Below are 25,867 nucleotides of genomic sequence, written 5' to 3'. Positions count from 1 at the left end.
TATTTATTTAAATTTGGTCTTTACTTCAGAAAATTTTTTTCTAACGCTTTCCTTGTATCAGTTTTCATTTCACATGTCCCTGTTGTCTAGTGATTTCATTTCTGAACTCTTCCGTTCCTGCTTTAGCTCCTCTGTTAGTAAAGTTTATGTATTTTCTTAATTTCCTTCAGCTTATTTGCAAATATATTGTTAGTTTTCATCTGTCAATAAAACACATTTTTCTGGTGTGGTCTCAGTGTCTGTGAGAATGTTTTTGGTTCATCCTCACCATTTTGTATTAATAAAAAGGACTGCCATATCCAGAAGTTGTATGACACACTGGACTAGAAAATAAGACATATAGGAGAAACAGAGATGGAATTAGATAGGCAGGTTGGAGACATACTTATATGCCACACATAAGATCCTGGTCTGTATTCCACGTGATATTAGAGAACCAGCAGAATATTAAAAGCAGAAAACCATCATGATCAGCCAGAATTTGTTTTCCAGCCATTGAAAGAAGTTTGTTACAGTCTTCCATTATGATTAAAGATGTTTCTTTTTCTTCTTAGAGTTAGATTACTTTTGCTTTATATATTTTGAAACTATGTTATTGGGTGCATACTGATTTAGAATTATGACATTTTCTATATAGATTGGCATCATTATCATTATTAAATGTCCTTCATTATCTCTAGTAATGCTTTAAGCCTTAAAGTCTACTTTACATTTAAGTATTCTCACATCATCTTCATTTCCCATCTCTCTACTTTAAATGTTTCTGTGTCTTCATACTCTTAATTTCAATTATTATATTTTTCAGCTGCACTCACATATACATTGAATAAAAGAAAATGATGATCAAAAATTTCAAGAAAATTCAACGTTTATAGTTGACTTACATTTGGCTCCTAAAAGAATAGATCCATAGTTAAGTTATCTCATGAATTTCTTAGATAATATACAAGTAGTGCTTAAGCCTTTGAAGCAAATAAGGATTTGATATTCTTCCTGAAAGCCAGGAAGCTATTATATAAAATAAGATGTTCTAAATGAGAATTTAATTTGATGGATGAATGTGAATAGTTAAGAGAGTTTTGGCTACATTACCGGATACAGAGAAACAATTTAGAAAAAAAGAAACCCATTATTTGGTGTTGGTGTTGGTGTTGGCAGGGTCTTTGTTCAAAATTGCAAAACAAGTGTATCAAAAATGGTGGCATATAGTTCAGATTGTTGAGTAAATGTTACTTTAATCTTTTAAGTTGCTTTAATAAATTTGAAAATTATTTATTAGCTTCATGGTAGTCAAGTTTTAGAATACATTGTTTTCCTTGAAAAAACCTAAAGTATGCATTTCTACCCATTTTTCACATGAACAAACTACCTCATTTAGAGATGAGCTCAAGTATCTATCATAGCAGATAACAGAAACGTCATTGGAGCACCTTTAGTCAGATGCAAACTAGTAAACTTTTAGAATAACTCTTCCTGTTTAAAAATTTCATAAAATAGTTTTTCAGTATTCTTAAATTCCATTCTCACCTGTTAAAGTGAATAAGAAAAAATTTAGAAACATAAATCTGTCAGTTAAATTGCAAAGTGATTTTTTTTTCAAATAAACTTTATGATTTCCTCGAATCTTTGCACATTTCTTTAGGTCTTTTTTGTTTAGATAACCCTATCGACCAGTAGTGAGTTGGATTGTGTTCCCCAAAATGATACATCCAAGTCCTGACCCCCAGGGCCTGTGAACACAATCTCATCTGGAAGTGGGATCTCTGAGAGTCACTGCAGTTAAGGATCGTAAGATCAGTTTGCATTTAGGGTGTCCAGTGACCAGTCCTCGTAAGAGAAAGGAGAAGGGGATTTGATACCCACAGGGAAGATGGCCGTGTGAAGATGGAGGCGGAGACGGAGTGATAAGACCCAGGGCAAAGAACGCCCAGGACTGATGGCCGCCCCACCGTGGGAGAGGCCCGGAGCAGACGCTCCCACAGAGCCTCCAGGAGGAACCAACTCTGCCCACATCTTGAGGTTAGACTTCTGGCCTCCACAACTGTGAGGAAACAGATTTCTGTTGCTTTAAGCTTCTAAGTTTGTGGTAATTTGTTACAGCGGCCCTAGAAAACTAACAGAAGACCTTTTTAAATATGTTAAAGACCGGTCGATATATTAGTATCCGTTCCAAATCAACCGCAAGATAGTGTGAGTGACGTGTAACATGTGTGGGCAGAGGGGGAGGAGGGGGAGGCGACGTCATTAAAACAAGCACGTTGTTCCCTAAGAGAGCTAAGAGGGACACTGCAGTTAGGCAGCTGCAGTCTGGGATCTTATATATTAATGTTATTATCTTGTAATTCGAAGGAAATGCAGCATGGAACGCAGCGTCTTTCACAGGGTAGGCCATTTGTGCAATGACAAATAAATGAATAAAGAAATGAATGAATGAGTGATTGATGTTTAAAGCATCATGCTTCACTAAAAAGCCCAGGAGGGCCTTTCATACCTTGCACATTATCGTTATTGAAATAGTGTGACTGTGTGAGAGTCTCACACACTGGCCAGTGGTCAAGCCTACAACAGATTTTTATCCCAACATGCAACCATATTAGCAGTGTCCAGAGGACTGAGCCCAGGATCCCTACAGCCAAAGACCAACCAGCACGCCACGGCTGCACATACGTGTCTGTCCTCAGCACCACAGGCCACGTATCGTCCACAGGGGCTAAAAGCAATCCGGCATGGATAGCCGCGGCTCGGATGACCTTCAAAACGGCGCTCACACCTGCGAGGAGAAAAAACAGCAGCAGGAAAAACATTTTTTAATTTTTAACACGTATTAGGAGAAAGATACTGATTTGTTGCTTTCCCTCACAAAAATGAGCAATCTAACAGTGAAGGGACAGTTTTATACCTGGGGATTATTACATGGTAAGCAGGTTATTCTGGAGATCTTTAAAAGTAATTAAAACTCTTTTCAAAATCATAAATTCACAAAGATGACCAAACTAACATTAAATGAAATTTTTATATATGAAGAATATTAAATGATTAACATATTTAAAATATAAAAGATCTTTAAGAATATGAAAACAAACCTTCCAAAATCATAAATTATTTGGATCAATGATTCAAAGACTTGTGGGAGGTGCTACCTTCCGTCAAGGCTGGTTAAGTTTCACAAACGACTATTTATAAAGTGCTATATAATATTTGTTTATTGTAAAAAATGACAGGGAATCGATGCTAGTTCTACTGAGAAAATCTTCAACACCTTTCAGGATACCCAGAGGCTTCCTAAGAAAGCCTTTGCAAGCATCTGTCAGTGCTGGGCTGGGCTCCACGGGGCACGATGACACCAACAGCGCCCACGCCCAAGATGCCCATGGGTGGGTGACAGCTCCTCCTCTGGTCACACAGGTTGACTATGGGGGCCTTTATACTTGTTCAGTGATTAAGGAGGAGAGCAAAGACAGTCCACTAATTTTGCCCTTGTGAATACATATACATGCATACACACACATACGTATCTATAAATATTTATTATATTTTGCTATATATGTTATATATTGAGTGATTATTTGCCATAATATAATTATCAGAATAGATATATACACATATATACATATATGCGTGTGTGTGTGCACGTGCATGCATCGCTCTAGTTTAAGAATGTCCAGTTCCCTCCCTGTGTGTCTCTGACACTCAGGGTCCACATGTCACACATGGAGCAGAGGAAAGGGCGGCACCTATCATTTTACCATTCCACATTTATGTGACCTTTTTTGTATATAAATCAGACTTTTCTTAGATTGGTCCGTGTGAATAGATTCACCACAACCTTGTCATATGTGGAAGAAAAGAGATCAAACTGAGTTTATCGATAAAGCTAAGTGCTTCGGGAGTTTTCATAAAAACACGTTTTACACGGCTCCTCTAACCCCCCAGCTGCAGGCTGTGAACAGGATGGCCCTACCTCAGGGTCCGCAAGTCCCACAGTCTCATCCCATCACCAACGGCGGTAGTTGCAAAAAGATTATAGACCTGAGACTGCTGGCTCATAAATGACGATCCCTATAATTGTAAGGGGGAAAATCAGGATGTACTTTTTAAATGCTGAATAAACATCACATGAATGATATCTAACAACACTGAATCCAAAGTAAGAAATCAACACAAACTTTTTCTCTTCTTTACAATAATTTCAGAATTGGACTCCAAAAACATCCATATGAGTAACCACTAACAGTACAGTTTGACCCTAACAATTATTGATATATGTATTCTCTATGTGTAAAATGCCACTGAAAGTTACAGAACTACAAATGGTAAAAGATTAAAAGACTAGGATATTAATATACCAAAATTTATTTTTATAGATCATAATCTATATTAAATGAATTACCTGAAAGATGCCCTTCATAAGGCATTTGAAGTTTGAGGCCAGTTATTGATCTGACGATTATCAAACTAAGACACTCTGAGCAGCCTCCTGTGCGACGACTCAGGTGAAACCCAGGTGTGTCACCTCGGACGCTGACCCTTGGAGGGTCTGTCTCTGATCCGAGCACCGAGGCACTCTGGCGTGCTTACCTCCCCACACCGCTGTAGTGATTTAAAATGTCTCACAGGTTGGAACTGAACTGCACTCCACTCACAGAACCATTTGGCCCCAAACGTTACCTAAATATATTGTGGTTCATAATGATTTCCATCTTCCTTCCACGTCAAGAATATTCAACAAATTAAGACAAATGTAATGAACAATATCTATATCCATAAGCATTTATGCTTAAAGTGTACACATACCTGGAAGTGGTTCTTCATTTACAAACAGGAAATAAAGCTCCACATAAATTCAATAACAGCAGTAACAAACTAATATATACATGAGTTTTCACTCTGTGTCAGACAGCATTCTAAACACCTTACCTTTCATCCCCTCAACAAACCTATGAAGTATAAACTATTTTATACTCATTTTCAGGTGAGAAACAAGACACACAGAGGGGTCCACTCACTGCCACACAGCTATTAAGGTCGACACAGTTTAGTGTGCCACAAACTGGGGCTAGGTTAGGATACTTGATGACTCATAATATGGCATACAAATGATTCAACAAACATTCAGAGATCATCTACGAAATGTTGGGCCCTTTGCAAGGCACTGAGTATAAAAAGAAGAAAACAGAGATCTAGTTAAACGGAAAGACAGAGAGATGATTGCACAGCTGCAATACCTTACAACATTGCTAGTTTCTTGAAGCTGAACAGTAAAAAACTGAATAGAACAGAAACAAAATACAATGGTCAAAACATTCAAGGGAAAAAAAAGAGAATTAAAAAACATTTTGATCAGTGCAATAGAGGCTAAGGAAGAAGAAATGAAGAAGGAAAGAAAATTCATGAGAAATAGAAGGTGCAGAAGTTTTTATAAAAGGCGGAAGAGAAAGCACACAATAAGATCAAATGTATGAGTGATCATAATAATTGCAAACACACTAAACTCAGCAAGTAAAAGAGAGAAGAGAGTCTTAGGTTAGAATTCAAGAAAAACACTTAAAACATCTTATTTTTAAAGGTTGAATGTGAAGGGTGTGAAGCATATCTGAAGGAAAAAGAGTAAGGTTGATGAAGTACTAGAAAAAATAGATATAAAGGAAAGAACACCTAACTAGAAATAGTTTCTAAAAATGATAAAAGGAACAACCGAACTTGAAAATACAAGTCTGAGCTTAAATATACCTAACAATATGGCCTGAAGACACATAAAGCAGAAATTAACAGAATTATAAGAAGAAATTGACAAGATTACAATCATAGAGGGAGATGATAATACATTTACTAATTTAAAAAAGTCAGGCATATAAAAAATTAGAAAAACTTGAATAATTTGAATACAGTTAATAAGGTTGGGCCAAACAACATCTATGTAGACATGGACTCAATCGTTAGCAAGAACACGTTCTTTTCATGCACACATGTAATATCTATAAAAATGAACCAGAGGGGCCGGCCCGGCGGCACAGTGCTTAAGTTCATGCGCTCCACTTTGGTGGCCTGGAGTTCGCAGTTTTGAATCCCAGGCACAGACCAAGGCACTGCTCATCAAGCCATGCTGTGGCAGGCATCCCACATATAAAGCAGAGGGAGATGGGCACAGATGTTAGCTCAGCGACAATCTTCCTCCGCAAAAAGAGGAGGATTGGCGACAGATGTTATCTCAGGGCCGATCTTCTTCACAAAAAAACAAACAAAAATGAACCAGAGAGCCAAGTTTCTCAATGAATACAAAAAAATCTCAACAGATACCAAGAAAATCAGTGTTATAGAGAAAATGTGCTCTGAACACAATGCCATAAAATTAGAAATCAGTAACAAAAAAGGTTACCAAAAATGAGCTCATACATGTGGAAATCTAAAAGCACACATCTAAATAAAGCCTAGGTTAAAAAATTAATAATGAAAATTAGAAAATATTTAGTGCTAAATAATAAAAATACCACATGCTAAAACTGGCAGGGTACAACTAAAGTAGTATTCAGAGGGAAATTTATAGGCTTAAATACACATATTAGAAATGTATAAAAATGGAATAATTTATACATATAATGTAGAGCAAAAAGTGGGTCGCAAGGAGATAGGTACAATTTGGTGCCATTATGTAAAAGATGCAACACATTAAACAATGCCGTATATATTTCTGAATGAATACTAAGGAAAGAGTCACCTCAAATTCAATAGTCATTATCAAGGAAGAATGAGAGAGGGGGATAGAGGGTAGAGTTTTATCCTCATCAACAATAATTTTATTAAAAAAAACACAGCAAGATCTAAAGGTAATGAAGTAATACATTTTAAAGAGTTCATATCAATTTAAGTGACTATTATTTCTGAAAGTCTAAAGTTCTGTGTGATAAAAGAGTTTCAGGGGGCTGGCCCGGTGGTGCAGTCGTTAAGTGCGCACATTCCACTTCCCAGCCGCCCAGGGTTCACCGGTTCGGATCCCGGGAGCAGACGTGGCACCGCTCATCAAGCCATGCTGTGGCAGGCGTCCCACATATAAAGTAGAGGAATATGGGCACGGATGTTAGCTCAGGGCCAGCCTTCCTCAGCAAAAGGAGGATTGGCAGCAGATGTTAGCTCAGGGCTAATCTTCCTCAAAAAAACAAACAGTTTCATTAAAAAACTGGGTAAACCCTTACATACTTTTCAGTTTTTCAATTCATATTAGCTGTCTAGTGTTCAAAATGTGCATCACAAAAAAATGCAAATATCTTATTTTGACACAGAAAAATGAATAATAGCTAGTCAAGTTTTAAAAATACATAAAGAAAAAACACCTGCTATGATTTTCAGAGATACCAAGAAATCATAAAAGGTTTAGGTATTTTCATTCTGAAAATAAGCCAATTGATGATATAAAACATGGTTTAAAACTAGGATAGTACGGCCCTCACTTTTTGATGTGTACAGTCCTCTCGTTAACGTGATGATTAAATGAGTTAAATTCTGATGTCCAACATTTAAAGACAATGATGGGGTGATTCTCAGAAGAGATCATTTTAATGACTGTGCACCAAGATGCCAGCCAAACAGCATTACTGATGCATGACGAATGTGGCTACACTTGCTACCAAGCTTTAAAAAGAATCAGAAATGACCTATTTTATATTTTACTGGAAACACAGCTTTTGGGCCAATTATGATATGTGCTTCTCCTGAATCTGGACTCACAGGACGACAGCTCATGAGCAGCGGCCCCCATATGGCTGTGGTTAGTTGGAGCACTTCAATGTATGTGTGTAACTGGACAAGAATTTAAGAGAAGTCTGAAAAAACAAGCTATTAAAACATAGCGTGAACCCTTGTAACCCAACACTCCTTCCCTCTCATTCCATCGCATACATTCAGATGTTCATTTTCAGGAAGTAAGACCAGTTATTTTCCCATTGAAAACCTCAGGACTATTTTTCCTAATATAACACCTCTCATCCAAAAGCACACCACAACGATTCCCAAAATATCACAATCATCACTCAAAGACCACATCGATTTGAGGTAGACGCGGCTTCTGTTCAGTCACTGCATAAGCTGCTATGTGATGGAGAAAAAATTTTAAGCAGTTTCCTAAAGCAAATGCATTAAAACTCTTAACAAAAAGACATGAGGTTTTAAGAGAGGAATTCTCCCTGAATTGGCATCCTAGATAGTCTCTCTGTCACCCATATCTACACAACAGCAGCTCATCACAGGCCTGCCTTGTAGCAACAGTCTTCACAGAAGCATCTAGAAGGAAATTTCCCAGGCCTTCTTTCAGGCACACCCCGAATGTAGGACGCTGTCTCCGAGAGCCAGTTCCGACTGCCCAGGTGTCCATCAGGATGGAGACACCTCCTCCCACCTCACACCGCTGTCTGAAAACAGGTTACGTGACAAGCCACGGCCCAGCCCTCCCGCCTGGACTGTGGCAGTGGCCCCTGACTTGCCCCTGTGCCCTGCCCCCTTGAGTCCATTGTCGAGACATCGGCCACAGAGCCAGGCAGGAGCCGAAGCCACAGCACATATCTGAGGAGAGTGAGTTCAGTCTAAAGAACCGTCCTGTGACGCTCTTCCCTCCTGAAAGAGTGAGGACATGCAAGACGGCAGGTGCAGGATGCACCAGCACTGTGGGGCCGGGGACATGTGGAACAGAAGCTGGTACTGGGGTCTCTGAGCTTGGAGGAGGAGCCCCCGAGACCCCTGAGGGGAGGCCCTGCCTGGCTGTTGCTGCTGCTCAGGGTGGGGGTGCAGAGCCCCTGATTCTGCAAGATCGAAAATCTGAACATTGGATTTAGCCACTGCTTCTGGGAAGCAGGTGAAGCAGCACCGTATGTCAGGAGCAGGAGGAGAATCGGAAGCAGCAAGTCCCTTCTTCCTTCTCGAGCCGGGCCCCTTATATCCTATGCAATTAGGGCGAACAGCTAGCAAAGGAGAAACAGCGTTGCAGAGCCCCAGTGTACCCTCGCAGAGCAGGGCATGGAGCATGGGCGCAAGTCCTGCACAGCTGGGCGCAAACCTCCCCAGCTGGGTGCAAACCTTCACAGCGAGAGTGCAAACTCTCACAGCTAGAGTGCAAACTCTCACAGCTGGGATGCAAACCTTCACAGCTAGGGTGCAAACTTTCACAGCTAGAGTGCAAACTCTCACAGCTGGGGGGCAAACCTTCACAGCTAGAGTGCAAACTCTCACAGCTGGGGTGCCAACCTTCACCTCTGGTGTGCAATCCTTCACAGCTGAGGTGCCAGCCCTTCGCAGCTGGGATACAAGCCCTTCATGGCTGGGGCACTCACCGTCAGAGTTGGGACCCCAGGGGGCACAATTTTCCGGTTCCCAATGTCTGCCTGTGCACATCTGCACGTCACTCACACACACTCGCTTGAAGCCTTGTGAGGTCACTGACTCTCCTGCTGCACCTTCACGACAGCAGCCCCTGCACCCAGAATAAAACAAAACATCTGGCCAAGGCCTACAAGCCCAAAGGGCCGTCCCCTGTCCCCAGTCAGGGCTCCTGAGGTCCAACTCTGCCTCCCTCAACTTTGCCACATGGGTCCCAAGCATGATGACCTACTTCCTGAACGCCGACCCCCAACGCACAGCTGGCTCCCTTCCCTACTTCACATACCTGCGCCCACATCCCCTCATCAGAGACGGTTCCCCAGAGGAGCCCACACACAGGGCATCTGACACTGTATGAACCCACCTGATTCTTTCTTTTCAGAGTACAAATTCCTCAAGGGTAAGTACTTGCTCTCTTGTTCTGTCACATATCCCAGTACCTGGAACAGTGGCAGGTGCAGAGTGGCCGCTAATAGACATGCTTAAATGAATTCGTTAATAGATAAGTTAGTACACACATACACATGTACACACATGCATGCACACATATGCAGGCATATACATACACACCCCAGCTGTGAAGAGCGTGCACCTCATGGTGCACACGTACAATATATGTACACACACGTGGATAAACATGCATGCTCACAAACACACATGTATATGTGCATATGCACATGCATACGCGTGCATGTACATACATATACTCGTACATATGCCTATGTGCCTGCATATGTACACATATATATAGATACACATACATGGATACACATACGTGTGTGTGCATATGTACACACACACACCAGCTTTAAGGTAGGAGAAGCTGAAATGAGCACTGACAAATTTAGTTATGTTGTTAAATTAGGAGCAGATATTGAATTAATGGCTCAGCCCCAGGGTGGTCTGCAACCACCTTACCACCTGGGGTTATTTTAATTGAATTCTTATAAAGATAAAAGAGAAGAACTTAGAAAACCGAATCTTGGAAAAACTTAATATCCTCAAAGTTTCAGGCAAAATCTGCTATTACTTATTTTTTTATCAGTGCTATAAAAACAGGAAGTGTTTAAAGGAAATAACTCTTTTTTATGGTGCGTTTTCTCAAAGGATCGCTGTGCGTTGTTCACGTCACGTAAGAAAGCGTGAGTCCAGTTAAACACAGACTTCGCTAATCTTCACAGGACAGAATAAAGGTTTCCATCCTCATTGCTCTCGTGGACTCTTTCATATCATTTCATGGTGCTTATAATAGCCAGCTTTGAATAAAAGCCATCCACGTCCACATCTATAACCTTCTATGTTGCGATTTCTTTGAAAGTAGAAGTCATATCTAATTCATCTGATTTTCCACTGCAGGTAGCAAATTCCTGTACATTTATCCTTAACACTCATGGCTACAAAGGAATTGTGTGAAATTAGGTGCATTTGAATGGTAAGAGTTTTCTAAGGAGTGCCCATTTAGCCTTTATAAATTTATATTTAAAAAATAAGAATAATAGTTTGCATTTAATGAACTTAGCATGTGCTAAGACAGTTATGTACATTATTGTATTTATTCCTTATAACAGAGAAAAGTATTGAGTGCAAAAGGTTAAAAAATCTTCTATTATGAAATGGGAACAGAGAGGAAGGGAAACAAGATCTTTTCAAGATAGCAGACAAAATGGCATCACGTTATTTTTCAAAATAAAATAGCTTCTCTTGAAAACAGGAGAAAAACTGATAAGTTTAAAAGAATTGTCTTTACCACTATTTTGAAGCTAGGGCTTTGTTTCCTATATTATAAGTAAAAAAGCATTTAAAACTCCAAAGTTATATTTTGCATTTGAAACTTAAACAGCTGAAATAATTTAAAACAAGTTTTGGGACCAAATTGCAAAAAAGATCTCAGAATGAGCTCAAAGATGCTAATTTTCATTCTAGACCAAGTTTTTATGACTCTGTGATAAACCCTCAAAAAATAAAGGATAGAACAACTAACAGAAAAAGAAAATAGGGATTTATAATGGAGATGCTTCCAGAGAATTTTCTACACTCAAAAAACGGTGATGAGGGGCTGGCCCCTTGGCCGAGTGGTTAAGTTCACGCACTCCGCTGCATGCGGCCCAGTGTTTCATTGGTTCGAATCCTGGGCGTGGACATGGCACTGCTCATCAGGCCACGCTGAGGCAGCGTCCCACATGCCACAACTAGAAGGACCCACAACGAAGAATATACAACTATGTACTGGGGGGCTTCGGGGAGAAAAAGGAAAAAAATAAAATCTTAAAAAAAAAAAAAAAAAAAACGGTGATGAGGGGGCCAATGCGGTGGCATAGAAGGTAAGTTCGCATGTTCCGCTTCAGAGGCCCGGGGTTCACCCATTTGGATCCCGGGCACAGACCTACACACCACCTATCAAGCCATGCTGTGGCAGCATCCCACATATAAAGCAGAGGAAGATGGGCACAGATGTTAGCTCAGGGCTTATCTTCCTCCAGCAAAAAATAAAATTTTTACATCAATAAAAGTGAAATTTAAAAAAAAAATGATGATCATGATGATGATAATCAGCTTTGAAATGATTGCCTTTAGTAAAAGTCATGTACAATAAATTCAAAAATTAAATGAACAAAGAACTCTTTTTCTAATAATTCATAAAACTTTAGAGGTAAGAACTAGCATGTGTCAGAAAGCCTGGTAATAAATATGTTTCAAATGTAACATTTACGACATTAAAGGAACATCACACGAGAGATTTATATTTATCTTCATGACAAACATTTTAACTCAAGAACGGCAACATTTGGTAAGTTAAGTCAATTCTCACTGAATTTATTAACTAAAGACTCAGAAATTCTAGGAAAACTCACCAAACATACAACTTCATCACACGTCAAGAGACACTTGAATGTTAGAAATCTTTATCTTCAGATGAATTTTACATATTGCATTTTGAGGATAATACATTAAACATTTTTTTATTAAGTGCATTAAACATTTTTAAATGCTATTCATCAAAATTTCATCCCTAAAATCTATATGCTGACAAGTCTTTTCAAGAAACCCACTGTGCTTGCGTTTGCATCTCATCTGCTGCATAAAGCATTGTATTCTTTTCTTCTGTGGGTGAGTTAGCTGTGATCCCATCAGCAAATACTGAGAGAGCAGATTCTAGGTATAGACGATCGATCGATTGTTCCAGGTGCCACAAAGGCCACTGAAACACCAGCCTGCACTGAAGTGTCTGAAGTCGAACACCTTCACCTCAAAGCTTCACTAAACAAATTTAGCAATTCAGATGGATCCTTTCAGATTCTACGTCAAAATATTGCCTAGTAACTCATTGAGTTGCACTTGAATTTAAAAGAAATCATAATACCTAAAAAACAGGATGGGTACTAGGGTAATAATCATTTTAAATATATGACTCAATTATCAAACTCACTTAAAAACCCAGAAATACATAAAGTCTAATAATCAATCTTAAACCCAATCTTGACAGATCGTACTGTGAAATTAGCCGCATAAGATCACGGCTCTCGAATACAGAACAGCCGGCCTATTCCTGCTTCCAACTACCAAGCCGGCGCCATCTCGTCACAGTCCCCAGAAGACGTGACATGGAAGCACGGGGTCTGCCCACACACACACACAACTTGTGCAACGAGCACGCTCGCCATCTCGAAGCTTGCTGTTTTAGCGGCTTCCTCACAAAGAAGTTACAAAATCCTTCTAAGAGATCCCTTCATTTATCTGGGGGACCTACTTACTGCATGGTGTTTAAAATATTTTTGTTCTGTTTTTATGCACTAATATTCTGTACAAATAAAAGAAAATGCAGAAAAATAATCTTTTCTTCAACAACTCTCTCCAAGCTGATATTTTCCATAGCGTTATAAAAACCAGAAAATTCTTCCCCTATCATAATTTGAAGTGTCCTAATTAACGAACCTCGGAGGGTGTAATGTTGGACAAAAGGTCCAGATGAGATGCCTGTCTGAGCCTTGGAAGGCCTCCCATCCAAGACGAAGGATGAGCCGCAAAGAGATGAGTGCATGACCCTGCGCACTGCAGGCCTGCTCCTCAGCCCCAGGCAGCCCTCCCGGGTTTTCCCGGCCCTCCATCCCAAACCTCTGCCCCTGACTGGGCTGACTGCCCCCACCCCACGGCCACACAAGCCCGACAGCTCCCAGGCTCCTGGACACCCAGCCTCAGGCCTGCTCTGGCTCAGAACCCAGGGGCCTCCCCGACTGAACCCCTGAAAAGGTCTTGCTGTGGCTCCAGCATTTCCAGTTCCCCCTTGTCCAGAAGGACCCTGGAACAACACCTGCCTCAACAGAATTCAACCGCTGGTCCAGAATTTGTGCTCTTTTCCATTCAAACTGGTTACAGAACTTCACAGATTACCAGACCAGAGCTGCCCTATTAAACAGAAATTTAAAGTAAGCCTGAAATAATGTATCAAAACTGTAGATAAGAGAGTCTTTTTAACCAATACAATAAACTCCATTTTAAAAATATGATACCCCTGAATCATAATGCAGATTTCAGACGGCATTGCAAAATAAACCCTGAATTTGGAAAGCCATCCCGAATATATCAAAAATAAAAACTGCAGTTGTAGTCCTGAAAACAAAAGTTTTGTTCACAAATCTCGTAGATGCTCTTTTGGGTGACAAAGTGTCTTTTGAACTAAACTGTGAAACAATGAATTCATCAAAATGGCTACCTCCTCTAGTCCCAAATCTTTAACCCTCAGCTGTGGGTATTTTTAAACTATTTCTCTGTCAAAATGGACTAGCAGAAAAGAGAAGGTATTGACCTGCAAAGGCTGCTTCTTGTTCCTGCAGAACCTACATGACTGTCATTCCATCCAATTACTGTTTGAAACACCCAAACCCTCTGTCAAGGTTCAAGTGAGAAGATATTATTAGTAAAGTCAAAAATGGGCCATAAAACAACCAAAGACAAAAGTACAAAAATTAACATTCGACACGGTATTAAAATATCTTCTAAGGTCAAACATCAAGACTTAGAATAATTTAATGATCAATAAACACTGACATTGAAGTCGGCAGCAAACTGTTATAAAATTGCACCAGACACTTGTATCTGATACCTGTACGTAAACACTTTCAACACAACATTTTACAGCAATGTGCCCTGTCAAAGCCTCACTCACTTTATTTTGACAGATCTGGTGGACAGGCCGCGAATGGGCTCCTGCTATCAGGGCGGCACTGCGGCCCACGTTGAGGTCGAAAACTTCCAACGTCCTGTTCCGGCCAGCGGTCAGCACGATGTCTGAGGGTTCAGTTAGGGAACTCCCCTCAACGGTCCACCCATGGGCATGAGCAGTCCCACTTATGCTATTAATAAATCTTGGAACACTGGAGGACACACAAATGGATGATTAGTTACGACTTTCTGAAGCCCCTCTGGAGAAGCCCCAATCATGGTCCCCGCCCCCATCTGGTCCCGGGCAGCTGGCAGGAGCTGGTGGGCAGTGGAGGGGCTGGTGAGGATGATGGGGAGACCCTGGGTGGTGAGATTTTGAGGGGAGACCAAGAGTCCTACTTGTAGATACATGAGCTTTGAGACGTCCAGGAAATACCCAAACCAAGAGGTGGAATAGCAGCCAAATATGCAGGTGTCGGGCTCAGAAGACAGGTCTGAGCTGAAGAGTAGACAATAAACCCTAAAAGTAGATGGTCTCCCCTGAACAGGCTGCCTGAGTGAGAGGACAAGACTCACAGTGAGGTGTATTATTAGGTAGCGGTGACAAACTTTATAAATTTGACACACGGGGGACAATTGATGAATGTAGGGGTCCTGTGACCACCAGAACCACCTCACCTTCCATGTTTAGCCCAGAACAGAGTCACAAAAAGCCGACATGGTAGGAAGAGGACTAGATCCAACAGTAAACCCAGTGCTGACGGCAACATAGGAGAGACCATCACATACGGCTGCAGTCATCAGAACCACATGCTTCTGCCAGGAGGTGTTTTGGGTTTGTTTTTTTTTTTCAGCAAAATATTCTAGCATAAACATATCACCCTTCCAACTAAAATACACTATATCAGTCCTTCCGAAACTTCAACTATAAAACTCTTCAGAAGAATTCGACTTAGACCTTTGGATAAATTAAAATTTTAGAAAATGAATTCCCGAGGATCAGAGCTTTGCTTCTAAATAAATTAAAATCAATGCTTTTTAATCAAAAGGGATCGCATAAGCCATAAACTCAAAAATTCAAGTTTGGGGCTCCATTTCATATTCGACAGCAACTGCTAGGATGCCTGTCGTTATGTGCAGCAGTTTATTTTAAAATGTACTAAGTTACAATCTATTATTCGATAAGCGACAGACCAGATGCCTCAGCGCAATCAGATGAACTCACTACATGCTGCATTACTTAACCAGGAAGACAGTGAGCTCTCTCAGTGCCTGGGGCTCAGACGCTCACGGTCGCTTTGCTGGAAGGACGACGCTCAGGACGAGGGGACACGGGAGGACGCAGAGAAAGGATACAGGAGTAGAAGTCATTTACTGCCGAGAAGCTGGTCATCTCCACGGCATCCGTCATGCGGAGGCTGAACACGGCTTTGCACCTGCTCTTCTGTTTATATCTGGAGGAAAAACAAAGATGATCCATCTTTTTGTCTCCTTTCCACCATAACTAAGCATTCTACCTTTAAAAAAATAGAAGATGAAAAAAACGTTTTCCTATCACCCAATGATCATATTTTATAACACTCACTGAGGGAGGGAGGGAGGGGGTCGGTTACCTTAACTGTCCTTTGGAAAACCTCATGAAAAAGTACCATTATACATAGCCAGAAATAACTCACTCTGTCTATGGGAAGGTGGGTTTTTCTCCTAATTCTAAAATAATTATGTATACTTAAGGAGAAACCCAACTGGTTATAAATGATCTGTATTTCCACTTAAACATAAGTTCTTTATTTTCTAAAGGATAATATATGCAGTTAGTATTCATTTAATAAATGTGTGATCTTAACAACCTCTAACAATAATTTCATAAAGGAAAGGAATCTGCTAGCAATTCCAGGACATGATCTTGACCCAGGGAGATGCCCGGGGCTGGTCCAGGACGTCTAGGACTGGGGCACATGCAGGTACAGCTGGTGATGGCGCAAAGGCGTCGGGGGCTCAGTGTTGAACCTCTGGGAAGGTCGAGGGTGAGGATGCAGCAGACCATCAGTCCAAACCTTGCACAGGTAGGTGAAGGCTGGGCACGGGACTGGGGCCATGAGAGGCAGAGTCCTGCAGAGAGGTGATCTCCTGGAGGGTGACGGCAAGTGTAGGACAGGCCTGAGGGCCAGAGAAGCCCCAGGAAGGGCGACTCCAAGAGCCAGTCCTGGGAGAAACAGGAACTGGGGGTCGGCCACACACAGACTCAAGTGACAAAGGGGCTGAACCACAGGGGAGGTTTGGGAATGAAGCCCACTGGTAGCATGAAGATTCATAAATTCTGTGCATTTGAGCAGGAAAACTGCTCAGAATCCTACAGCAGGGTGGCTGATGAAGCCGGAAGCACAACCATAATCTGGAGCCTTGATGGTTTGACGAAGTTAATCACCACCTCCAGCTGAGGGCGGGAGAAGGGGGCCAGGTCAGCTGCCGCCCCAGCAGGAAACAAGCCTGAAGGTGGGCCCTTCTCAAGCATTTCCACGGGGAGCTGCCCAGGTGGGGATGGAGGAAAGGCTGCAGGCCATGCATGACCACCCTCCGTTCACCAAGTAAGCGGTGCAAGGCCAGGGTGGAAGGAGCCGGACGTGAAGGACTCCCGAGACCCAGCTTTGGCAGCAGCTACCCAAACACACCTTGACTAAAAGCAAATAGTCCAGAAGCACAGTAAGCTTTTTCCAGGGACTTGTATCATCAAAAAAGTGACATTGTAAACGCCTGGCCAGCAACAAGCGGTCGCAATTCAGTTCCTAAAACAACAGCTCACCCCGAACTCAGGCCAGTGGAAAGCAGGCCAGTGAGATGGGGCAGGAACATGATGCGGCATCTCAGCCCTGTGAACAGACTACGAGAGCCCACACAGACCCTAGGGTCAGGAGAAGGATGGATACAGACAAGGGACACCATCCCAGGGAGTAAGTCCAGGGAGGGGGCGGGAGTTCTGGTTAGTCCTAACCAGCTTGATCTGATAAGTGCTATGCATCAGTGACTCCTATTTCCCATTCTTCTACCCCTAAATGACACTGTACAAGGGGCAGATAGTTGAGGAAGGGGCCCATAGCAGGTCATTTAGTCAATCCATTGCCATCATCTCATGAGGGCAGGCCCCAGAGCCACGGGGCTGAGCATCTTCCTGGGCAGGGGCGGGTGCATTCTAGGCGAGTGCATGCAGGAAGAAGGCTGCGGGTGCACCACGGGAAGGCTTGCACCCTGCTGTTCACCCGCCATGGCACCAGGTTCTGCTCTGGACGGGCAGTGACCTCACGGATCAATCACGTCAGATCCAAATGGATCCTGGGGCCTCAGAACCTGGTCTTCCTGGCCACGCAGCTGACCCAAAGATGAGCCAGCTCCCTGGCCTAGACCTAGGGACAGCTGCGATGTGGGTTCCCACCTTCACGATGGAAATGCATAAAGTGACCCGAAAAGGTTACTAAAGTGACAACCTACCCATGGTCCCGAGACAGGGACAGGCGACTGGGATCCCACAACAGACCCTGAGCTCAGACTCCTGGAACATAAGCTCGTTCAAACCCATGTTCTCCAAAATAAGAGCAGAAACTGACATACAGGTTACTCCCCACAGTCTGACATCTAAAGACAAGACTTGCAGTGATTTGCCCAGTTTATAAACTCTGACAGTTCTGCCCAGACACTCCTCAGACCAGTCCCAACCCCAAAGGCCAGGTATGCTCTTGGGGGATGTGGCCTGCAGGTTTTAAGAAGATCTCCCCCTTCCACTTGATGTGAGAAATATGGTCATGATGCCTGGAGCTACAGCAGCCACTTTGAAATCATAAAGTGAAAAACAGCAGGATAGAATCATGGGCACTGAGGGTAAAGGGCAGTTCCCAGTGGAATCATTAAGCCTCTGAACCTCCTCCCCTCAGACGGCTCATGGGTGGGGGGAAATCCCACTGGTGTGAACCACTGTTAGTGGGGGTTCAGTTACAGAAGGGAAGACGGCCAGCGGAACCCGATCCTGTGGGAAGTAGGGCAGCAGGGACCTGGGCACAGCCTTCCAGCAAAGGACGAACCTTCACTCTCATCAGTGTGCACTGAACACTCCTGGCTGCCGGGACGACCAGAGAAGGTGAGTCTGAAAACTCCCCACCACTTCCCTTTCCAGATGTGCACCGGGAAATCCAGCAGCACTGCCGGAACAAGGAGCAGTCGGGAACAACCCAGGTGTCCATCCACGAGGGATGGGCCAAGAGGCTGTGGCGAGTTCTACCATACAAATCTCATAACGGTTACAATGAACAAACTGAGGTCACTTTCATGAGCATGGGTAACCTCAGAAACATAACTCTGATGATTAAGAAGGGAGTGTTACATTTAAACACTCAACAAAAATTACATGACACCTGGAGATACAGCAAATATAAAACCGAGGACAGGAAGCTAACACGCCAATCTCAAGGAGAGGACCGGGGGACAGGACGGGGTGGGGGGGTCACTAATTCTCTCTGTGATGATTATTTCTTTAAAATGATTTAGAAACAAAGAAAGCAAAATGTTATTATTTTCCAAAGCTCGGTGTAGCTAAGTAGGCATTTAGTATTACATATATTTGAAACGTTTCATAATCTTAACTCTACTGTAGCACTAATTGTCCCACATAACATGAGCTAAATGTGCTACAGCACTGAGGCCGGGGGCCAGTCTCCGGAGCCCCCGAGTTCTCTCCTGACACTACTGGCACCTCAGGGAGGGTGGCAGCTCAGGGCGGCCCTGAGTGAGGAGAAGCCGAGCCTTCGGCTCCCACCAGAACCTCGGGAGCACATGGTTCTGATGACGTGTGGACGACGTTTGTAAACGCAAACCCTTTCCTTACATACAACTCACTATGGAGAACGCAGCCTCCTCCGAGTGAAGACAGAAGGGACCCGGGAGGGAGGCCGCCCACCTTCTCAGGTCGTCGTTGCAGGTGTCCACGTGGTACTTGAGCAGCTGGAATTCAGGGCCGGACGACGACAATATGAAGGCGTCTATGTAGTAAAACTGTGCGGATTGTACGGGCCTAGGAAACATGCCTTCACCCTGTAACACAGATTGGTAATTATTACCAACAGAATCAACGTTAATAAAAAACACTTTTGCTCTGAATATGAAGTTCCTTCATCTTAACACCAAACATCTACTCATTCCAAATGTATAGACACACTTTGTCAGAACCAATTTACCACTTTCGTTTCTTCTTCCTAGTCTTAGGAGATGCTATATCATTAAAATTTTACCGTGATGAGTGTTTTAAATTCTGACCATTGAAAAACTTAAAAAAAAAAAGAAAGAAAATTGAAACTTGGCAGTCAACATGTTAAGTAGCAAAGATTTTCTTAAAGCCAAGATCCTAAACACGTTTCAAAATGCAGTTCTGAGGTGTCTGCTCTCACGTGACGCTTCACAACCCCCAACACTGTGGTGCAGGAAGAGTCACTGCATTAACAAGCCCAGAACACATTTCTCCTCCTCAACTGCGGCCACCAAATGCCTCCCCCCGCGCAGGCCGAGGTCTGACCACCTTCCCTCCCTGGTCAGCGTTCCTAGGACTCCATCTCCTTTTTACGGCAAGACTCAGAAAATAAAAGCTAACACCGTCTTTGAGAATCCACAATCCGCCAGCTCACAATCTGATTAATCGATTAATCGAGGCCGATTGCTGTTCTCACCTCTTCTCCCGCCTCAGCTGTAAGACGGCTGTCACCTTCCCATCTCTCCTTTCTCATCCTGTCTCCAAATGACCAACTCTACGTCCACCAGAACAAGTCGTTTTTCTCCCCAAAAGGTACTTCCTCCCGTAATATCCCCTTGGCCGTTATTATTACCTCTGCTATAAAATCACATTGAATTCATATTTTAAATTATTCCAGTACTTTAGTTTTAGTCCTTCTGTCATTTTTTGGCCACACAAATGGAGGAGATATTTAACATACATACGTGTCTGTGTGCTACACACGTGTGCACATTATGGATGTGCGTACACACACATACTCACATTTTAGACAATATCTCGCCGATCATTGTTCGTGCATTGAAGCAAACTCCTGTTTACCCCATTCCCTTGCCTCCCAGCAGGGTAAGAGACGGGACCCTGGAGGAAGTTCTGTTTGGGCAGCTGTGACTGTCCGACATCTCTAGGTCACAGGGCTGGTCATTTTGAGATCCCCGCCCGTGACCGACAGGAATCCCCCATTACCAGACACAAGGCGAGTTCCGTCCTGCGAGCCGACCACACCCTCAGCGTCCCGTCCTGGGACGTGGACAGCAGCCACCTGCCGTCGTGGCTCCAGCACACGGTGCTCACTGCCCCGTCATGACCTGCGGGAGACAGAAGCAGGCAGGAAGGGGCCAGCACTGCACCCAGCACCAGAACTGCAATTCTCCCAGGAATAAACTGCCCAGCCGGAGGCCTGTCCGAGGTACAGCGACGCCGGCGGCAGCAAAGCCCGAGGGTGGGAACGGTGCTTCATTTAAAGGCTTCATGTGGTCTCTGAAGGAGGTGTTTCAAAAATTCACATCTTTTAAAATATGAAGTTCATGACAAAAGTATGTTTTAAAAGAAGGAACTTATAAAATGTAGAAACATAAAATGTATAGAAATCTGTGGGCTTCACGAGATTGCATTTTAAAGAACTGTTATTCTGTTAACATTGAAGGAAAAAGTCAGGAGGGCTTACTGAACACAGTCACATGTAATCTGATTACTTGTTGTGACAGATTTGAAAGCCTTTTTCTACCATGAAAGCGGCCGTGTGGACGGTGACTTCTGAGGGTGCAACAGTGCGGCTCTGCAGGCGTCCGAATGTGTCGCGGAGCCCGGCCCTCCAACGTTAAACTACAGATCGGCTGTCACATGGACAGCCAGAGTCTATTTAATGTGCCCCATGAAAGCTTCTGAAACATAATCAGTCAAGAGAGGAAGAAAAGGAGGGTCATCCTGAATCCCGGGGTCAAGGAGATCATCACTCGCTTCTCGCTTCTTATCCAAATGCCGGGAAAGAGGGTCTCAGCTGACAACCACAGTCTGTTCTCTGGGCCACTATGACCCTCTCAACGTCTTCTGTCACCGCCACCCTCGGCCCTGATTCAGCAGACACCCTAAACACGTCTTAGGACGCGGCCCCATCTTCATGTTAGGCGATTAGAACGTCAGATTAACTTTACAGATAACGGACCTGGGTACCAGTGGCTGCACCCCCTCCTTCTGGAGAAGGATGAATCGATGCTCAGGACGGGAAGGAAAGATAATTCACAGCAACACTGGTGTTTGCTGGGAGCTGGGCTGAATCACCCCAAACACACATCTGGTCAACACTCTCGCACACCCATGCCAGGGGCTCCCTGTCCCTCATCTGCCTCAGCTCTGAGCCATCCAGATGGTCAGCTGGGTCCTGAGGAAGTGGCAGGAGCACTGTGACCGGGGCCTGGGAGCGCTCTGCCGCCCTCCTCACTCCCACACCTGCCCTGACCCGCCCGGCTCTGCTCTTTCTGGTTGGGTATCTGCATCTCTCTGGCTCCTCAGCCTGCACACACTTATTTCTGAACCTTCCTTGCCCTGGTAACCACCTGACCGGCCATCACTCCAGGGGAGGCCGTCCTAACGTCATTCCCTAACAACACCATGGCCCGCTGCTCTGAGAAGTGGACGAGCCGGAGGAGACACAGGGCAAGCCAGCCACAGATGCCTTCTCCGAGTTTGGGAAATGAAAGCCGTAGGCCTCTGGAGGTGGTAAGAGATGGCGAGAGGGTGGGGTTGGGTGCTGGTGTGACGGGGCCCCCGGCAGAGTGAGCTGGGCTGTCAGGGGACACACGTGAAGAGAAACCTCTGGGCTGTGACAAAGCAGCATTTCCCCGAGGTCCCCGAGATGTGCTGGGAAGGGCGGAGGGAACTCGGTCTGCAGCTCCACGCACCAGGTCCTGGACCGCAGTGCCCGGCAGCTCAAGGATGACCACACTCTACCTCCCGGGCCCAGGCGGTTTGTGGCTGAAATCGTAGAGGGTGAGTAACCACAACGAGGAGCACGTTCTCGCCACGGCGAGATCTCATCGCCCCAAGATTGTCCTCCACGCTGGCCTCAGCATGTGAGTCACACACAGCAATTTAAAGATTAGACCAGAAACGGCAATATCACCCTATCATACTTGTCAGAAAACTAACAAGGAAAAAGTGGACAAACCAGGAAAGATTTGTAAAGATTTATAAATAGTATATATCGCAGTTCTGTAACGTGACCCGAGGAAACTTAAAGCTCAAATTTCCTGAGCAGAAAGACATCTGACATGGCTTTGCTGCCCTCTGGTGTGAATTTCTGGGAGTTTTACCAAAAGCACCAGGACCGGTCAAGTCGGGCTGCAAACACCATCACAGCTACTCCACCAACAGACGTGGCTTCTGTCACCAGTCACGGCTCCTGCGATGTTTTCCTGCAGATTCGTGTGTCTGAGGCTACAACCCCTCGCCCAGTGTCCGGGGCTGTCGGCCGAGCCAGCTCCCAGGGAAGGGCGTGGGCGGGACTGCAGGAGCTCTGCCCACTTGGGCTATCGGCCCTTTGGAAGTGGCCGTGTTACCAGCTGAGCGGGTCACCCTTTCCTTGAACATCAAATGACGAAACTCAGTCCTCCACCACCTAACCCAGATGCAAAGGGGCTGACGAGGCCACCTGCCAGGGGGACACGCACGGTGAAGCCACCACCGTTCAACTAGGCTTAATTCTTCCCAGTTAAGCTGTAATCCCGGCACAGTGGGCATGCCCGCCTCTCGCCCTTGCGTCCCTGCCACTACTAACTAGTACTCCACGGTCACCGGGCACCAGACAAGGGCCCACTAAGTGACCAGAGGAGGCAGAAGCACTCACAGCACAGACACTATAAGGGATGCCCCTCTGCTGGTCCCATGCCTCACAGGCCAGTGAGCCTGCCCCGTGCACCAGCGCAGAGAGTCAGGGACAGGCCTCTCCGACTCCACACGAGACCCCGGGAACCCCACCTTCTCCTCCAGGCTCCAGTCTGACACACGAGGTGCCGCAACCTCGAGGCCTGTCGCAGACCCGGCTCTGTGGGGTGAGAGGGGGACCTGGGACCCCAGTTCCAGCTGATCAGCTCTCTCATCCTCCTCTTCTCTCAGTCTCACTGTCGCACACGTCTTCCTGCCAGAACCCCACAAAGGCGTCCCACCTGCTGACTGACGTCCCCGACGGGCGAGGAACTTGAGAAAGAGTGGACAGGACACAAAACGCTGACCTGGACCCCGAGCCCTCCCCAGGGCTAGCCTCCCGCTGGAGGGGAAGGACTGACAGCACATGGGACACAGACTGCCCCACGTGGAGAGGAAGCCGGGTGCCACGCCCACAAGACAGGGAGGTGACCTGGCAGAGACCAGACGGGCAAAGGGCTTCAGATCAGGAAGCAAGACGTTCTGAGCTTAACTGCATCTTTTTATAAAAATTAGTTTCTACACAATTCCGTAATCTTTAATGAAATCCTAACTAAATTTAATCTTCTGGAGTGACCGACCCCAGAACTGAGCTGTCACACCCGCGCCCTCAGGCACATCTCTCCCGTGTCCTTGAGCATCTGCTCTGTGCCAGGCACACACTAAGGGCAGGCACGGAACTGGGGTGCCCAGCAATCCTTGTACTGCACAACAACATTTGATGGAAAACGCTCCAAATTCTAAAGCGTAAATGTAAATGCCTTTTAGATTGAATACGACGGTGATCAGTGGTTTTCAGACCGCGACTCCCCACCTGGGTGTGCTCCAGTCCGAGTCCTCCAGGAAGGAATTCAATTCAGCCTCTAACTTTGACCACAATCAAAATATCCAGAATATACTTATTTGTCTTAGATGATGATCGGAATTAAAAACACTCATTTTTCTGCTTTCTGGAAAAGCGTTGAGAAACCAGTCTTCTTTTCAAAGTTGAATTGCCTGACTATGAACAACTCGCCACGTGGGGTGAAATGATGCGCTAGAACAGGGAAGGTGGGTAATCATCGCTCTCTCCCAAAGGGAAATAGGGTGTGCTTTTGTAAAGGGTGAGTTTAAACATCCACTGTGTTTTCTTAATTCAGCAGAGGCCCTTTTTCCAACAATAAAAGACAGAGAAATGCACGTAACCAACACAGTTACCATTTATACCAATTGTCAAGCACAGAAAGACACCCGTGCGCCACCCCCCTCGTATTCAACGTGCCTTAACAAGAGCACTCGAAGCCAAGGTTTTCAGCCTGGAGAGCCGCAGAATGTACTGGAATTACATGGGCCAGAGGCTGGTTAGGACGAGGAATAAAGATGCTGTGGAGACACCAGGTGAGAGGCGGCGACTTGGGCTCCCGTCAGAGGGTCTCCCTATTCCTCGCCAGGGAGCCCACCGCAGACCCTGGAGCCAGCCTGAGTCTGGGACCTGGACAAACATGGGGAGGACGCTCTTGTCCTTGGCTGGTGTGGCCTCCCCATCGACCACTCCTCATCTCTCCAGTTCACAAAAACATGTGGACTGGTGGAAGATTTTTCATTTTTTCTTGTGTTTTTGCTGTTGTTGTTAAAATATCTACCAAGTGTGAGTTTTGAACCAAGCAGTATCAGGAACTCGATGAAGAATGGGGGTTCCTCGAGGTTTCAGGACTGGGTGTCCGTACGTCAGAGTCGTGAAGCTAAAATGGTAAAACTTGTAACATGGCTGCCCCCATCTCAAATCTACCTGCTTAAAAGAATGCTTTGGGGGCTGTCCCCGTGGTCGAGTGGTTGGGTTTGCACGCTCCGCTGCAGGCGGCCCAGTGTTTCGTTGGTTCGAATCCTGGGCGCGGCCATGGCACTGCTCATCAAACCACGCTGGGGCAGCGTCCCCCATGCCACAGCTAGAAGGACCCACAATGAAGAATATACAACTACGTACCGGGGGACTTTGGGGAGAAAAAGGAAAAATAAAATCTTTAAAAAAAAAAAATGCTTTGACTTGTTACATTCCTGGAAACATCTCTATACAAACCCTACTAACTTCAAAACCTATCTCGACCTCACATCTAGGTAAGATTCGACCTCACGCTCCCCTAGAACTCTGCAAGCCTATGGCTGCTGACCGCAGGGCACCTGCCGTGAAAGGGCCTGCACTCTGGCCTCACTCTGTCTGGTGTAGCCGGGCTCAGTGGAGTCCAGTTTATTAAATCTCACCCTTTCATCCCCTCAATTCAAGCCTTGGTTCTATTCTGTTCTTGTCTAGAAGGAAAAACAACGTGGCACTTAGCAATTAATAACCAGGACCAAAACGAGACCCATCTGTAAGTTCATATTAACTAAAATTAGCAC

The 25,867-nt window shown here is 44.7% G+C and overlaps 1 protein-coding gene across 36 annotated transcripts in view; it reads right to left on the bottom strand.

Moving 5' to 3' along the window:
* Positions 1-25,867, bottom strand: part of WDR27 (WD repeat domain 27) — a 213,696-nt gene that overhangs the window by 135,617 nt on the left and 52,212 nt on the right. For 25 of the 36 annotated variants that reach the window (XR_002805250.2, XR_002805247.2, XR_011434333.1 and 22 more), the window contains 6 exons: positions 20,759-20,880; positions 19,469-19,602; positions 15,880-15,977; positions 14,528-14,649; positions 3,962-4,059; positions 2,668-2,770 (listed from right to left, as the gene is read on the bottom strand). Coding sequence is in view for 18 of the 36 variants with exons in the window: in XM_070256185.1 (XP_070112286.1) it covers positions 2,668-2,770; positions 3,962-4,059; positions 14,528-14,649; positions 15,880-15,977; positions 19,469-19,602; positions 20,759-20,880 (677 nt within the window). In the remaining 18 variants the exon portion in view is untranslated. Of the gene's footprint in view, positions 1-2,667; positions 2,771-3,961; positions 4,060-14,527; positions 14,650-15,879; positions 15,978-19,407; positions 19,603-20,758; positions 20,881-24,675; positions 25,420-25,867 lie in introns of those variants that run through there. The other 11 variants (XR_011434345.1, XR_011434342.1, XR_011434340.1 and 8 more) reach the window with 4 other exon arrangements.

Source organism: Equus caballus, chromosome 31, assembly GCF_041296265.1.
Source record: "Equus caballus isolate H_3958 breed thoroughbred chromosome 31, TB-T2T, whole genome shotgun sequence".
Taxonomy (NCBI): domain Eukaryota; kingdom Metazoa; phylum Chordata; class Mammalia; order Perissodactyla; family Equidae; genus Equus; species Equus caballus.
The sequence above is the reverse complement of the archived record's forward strand: the minus strand, read 5'-3'. Positions and strand labels throughout refer to the sequence as shown.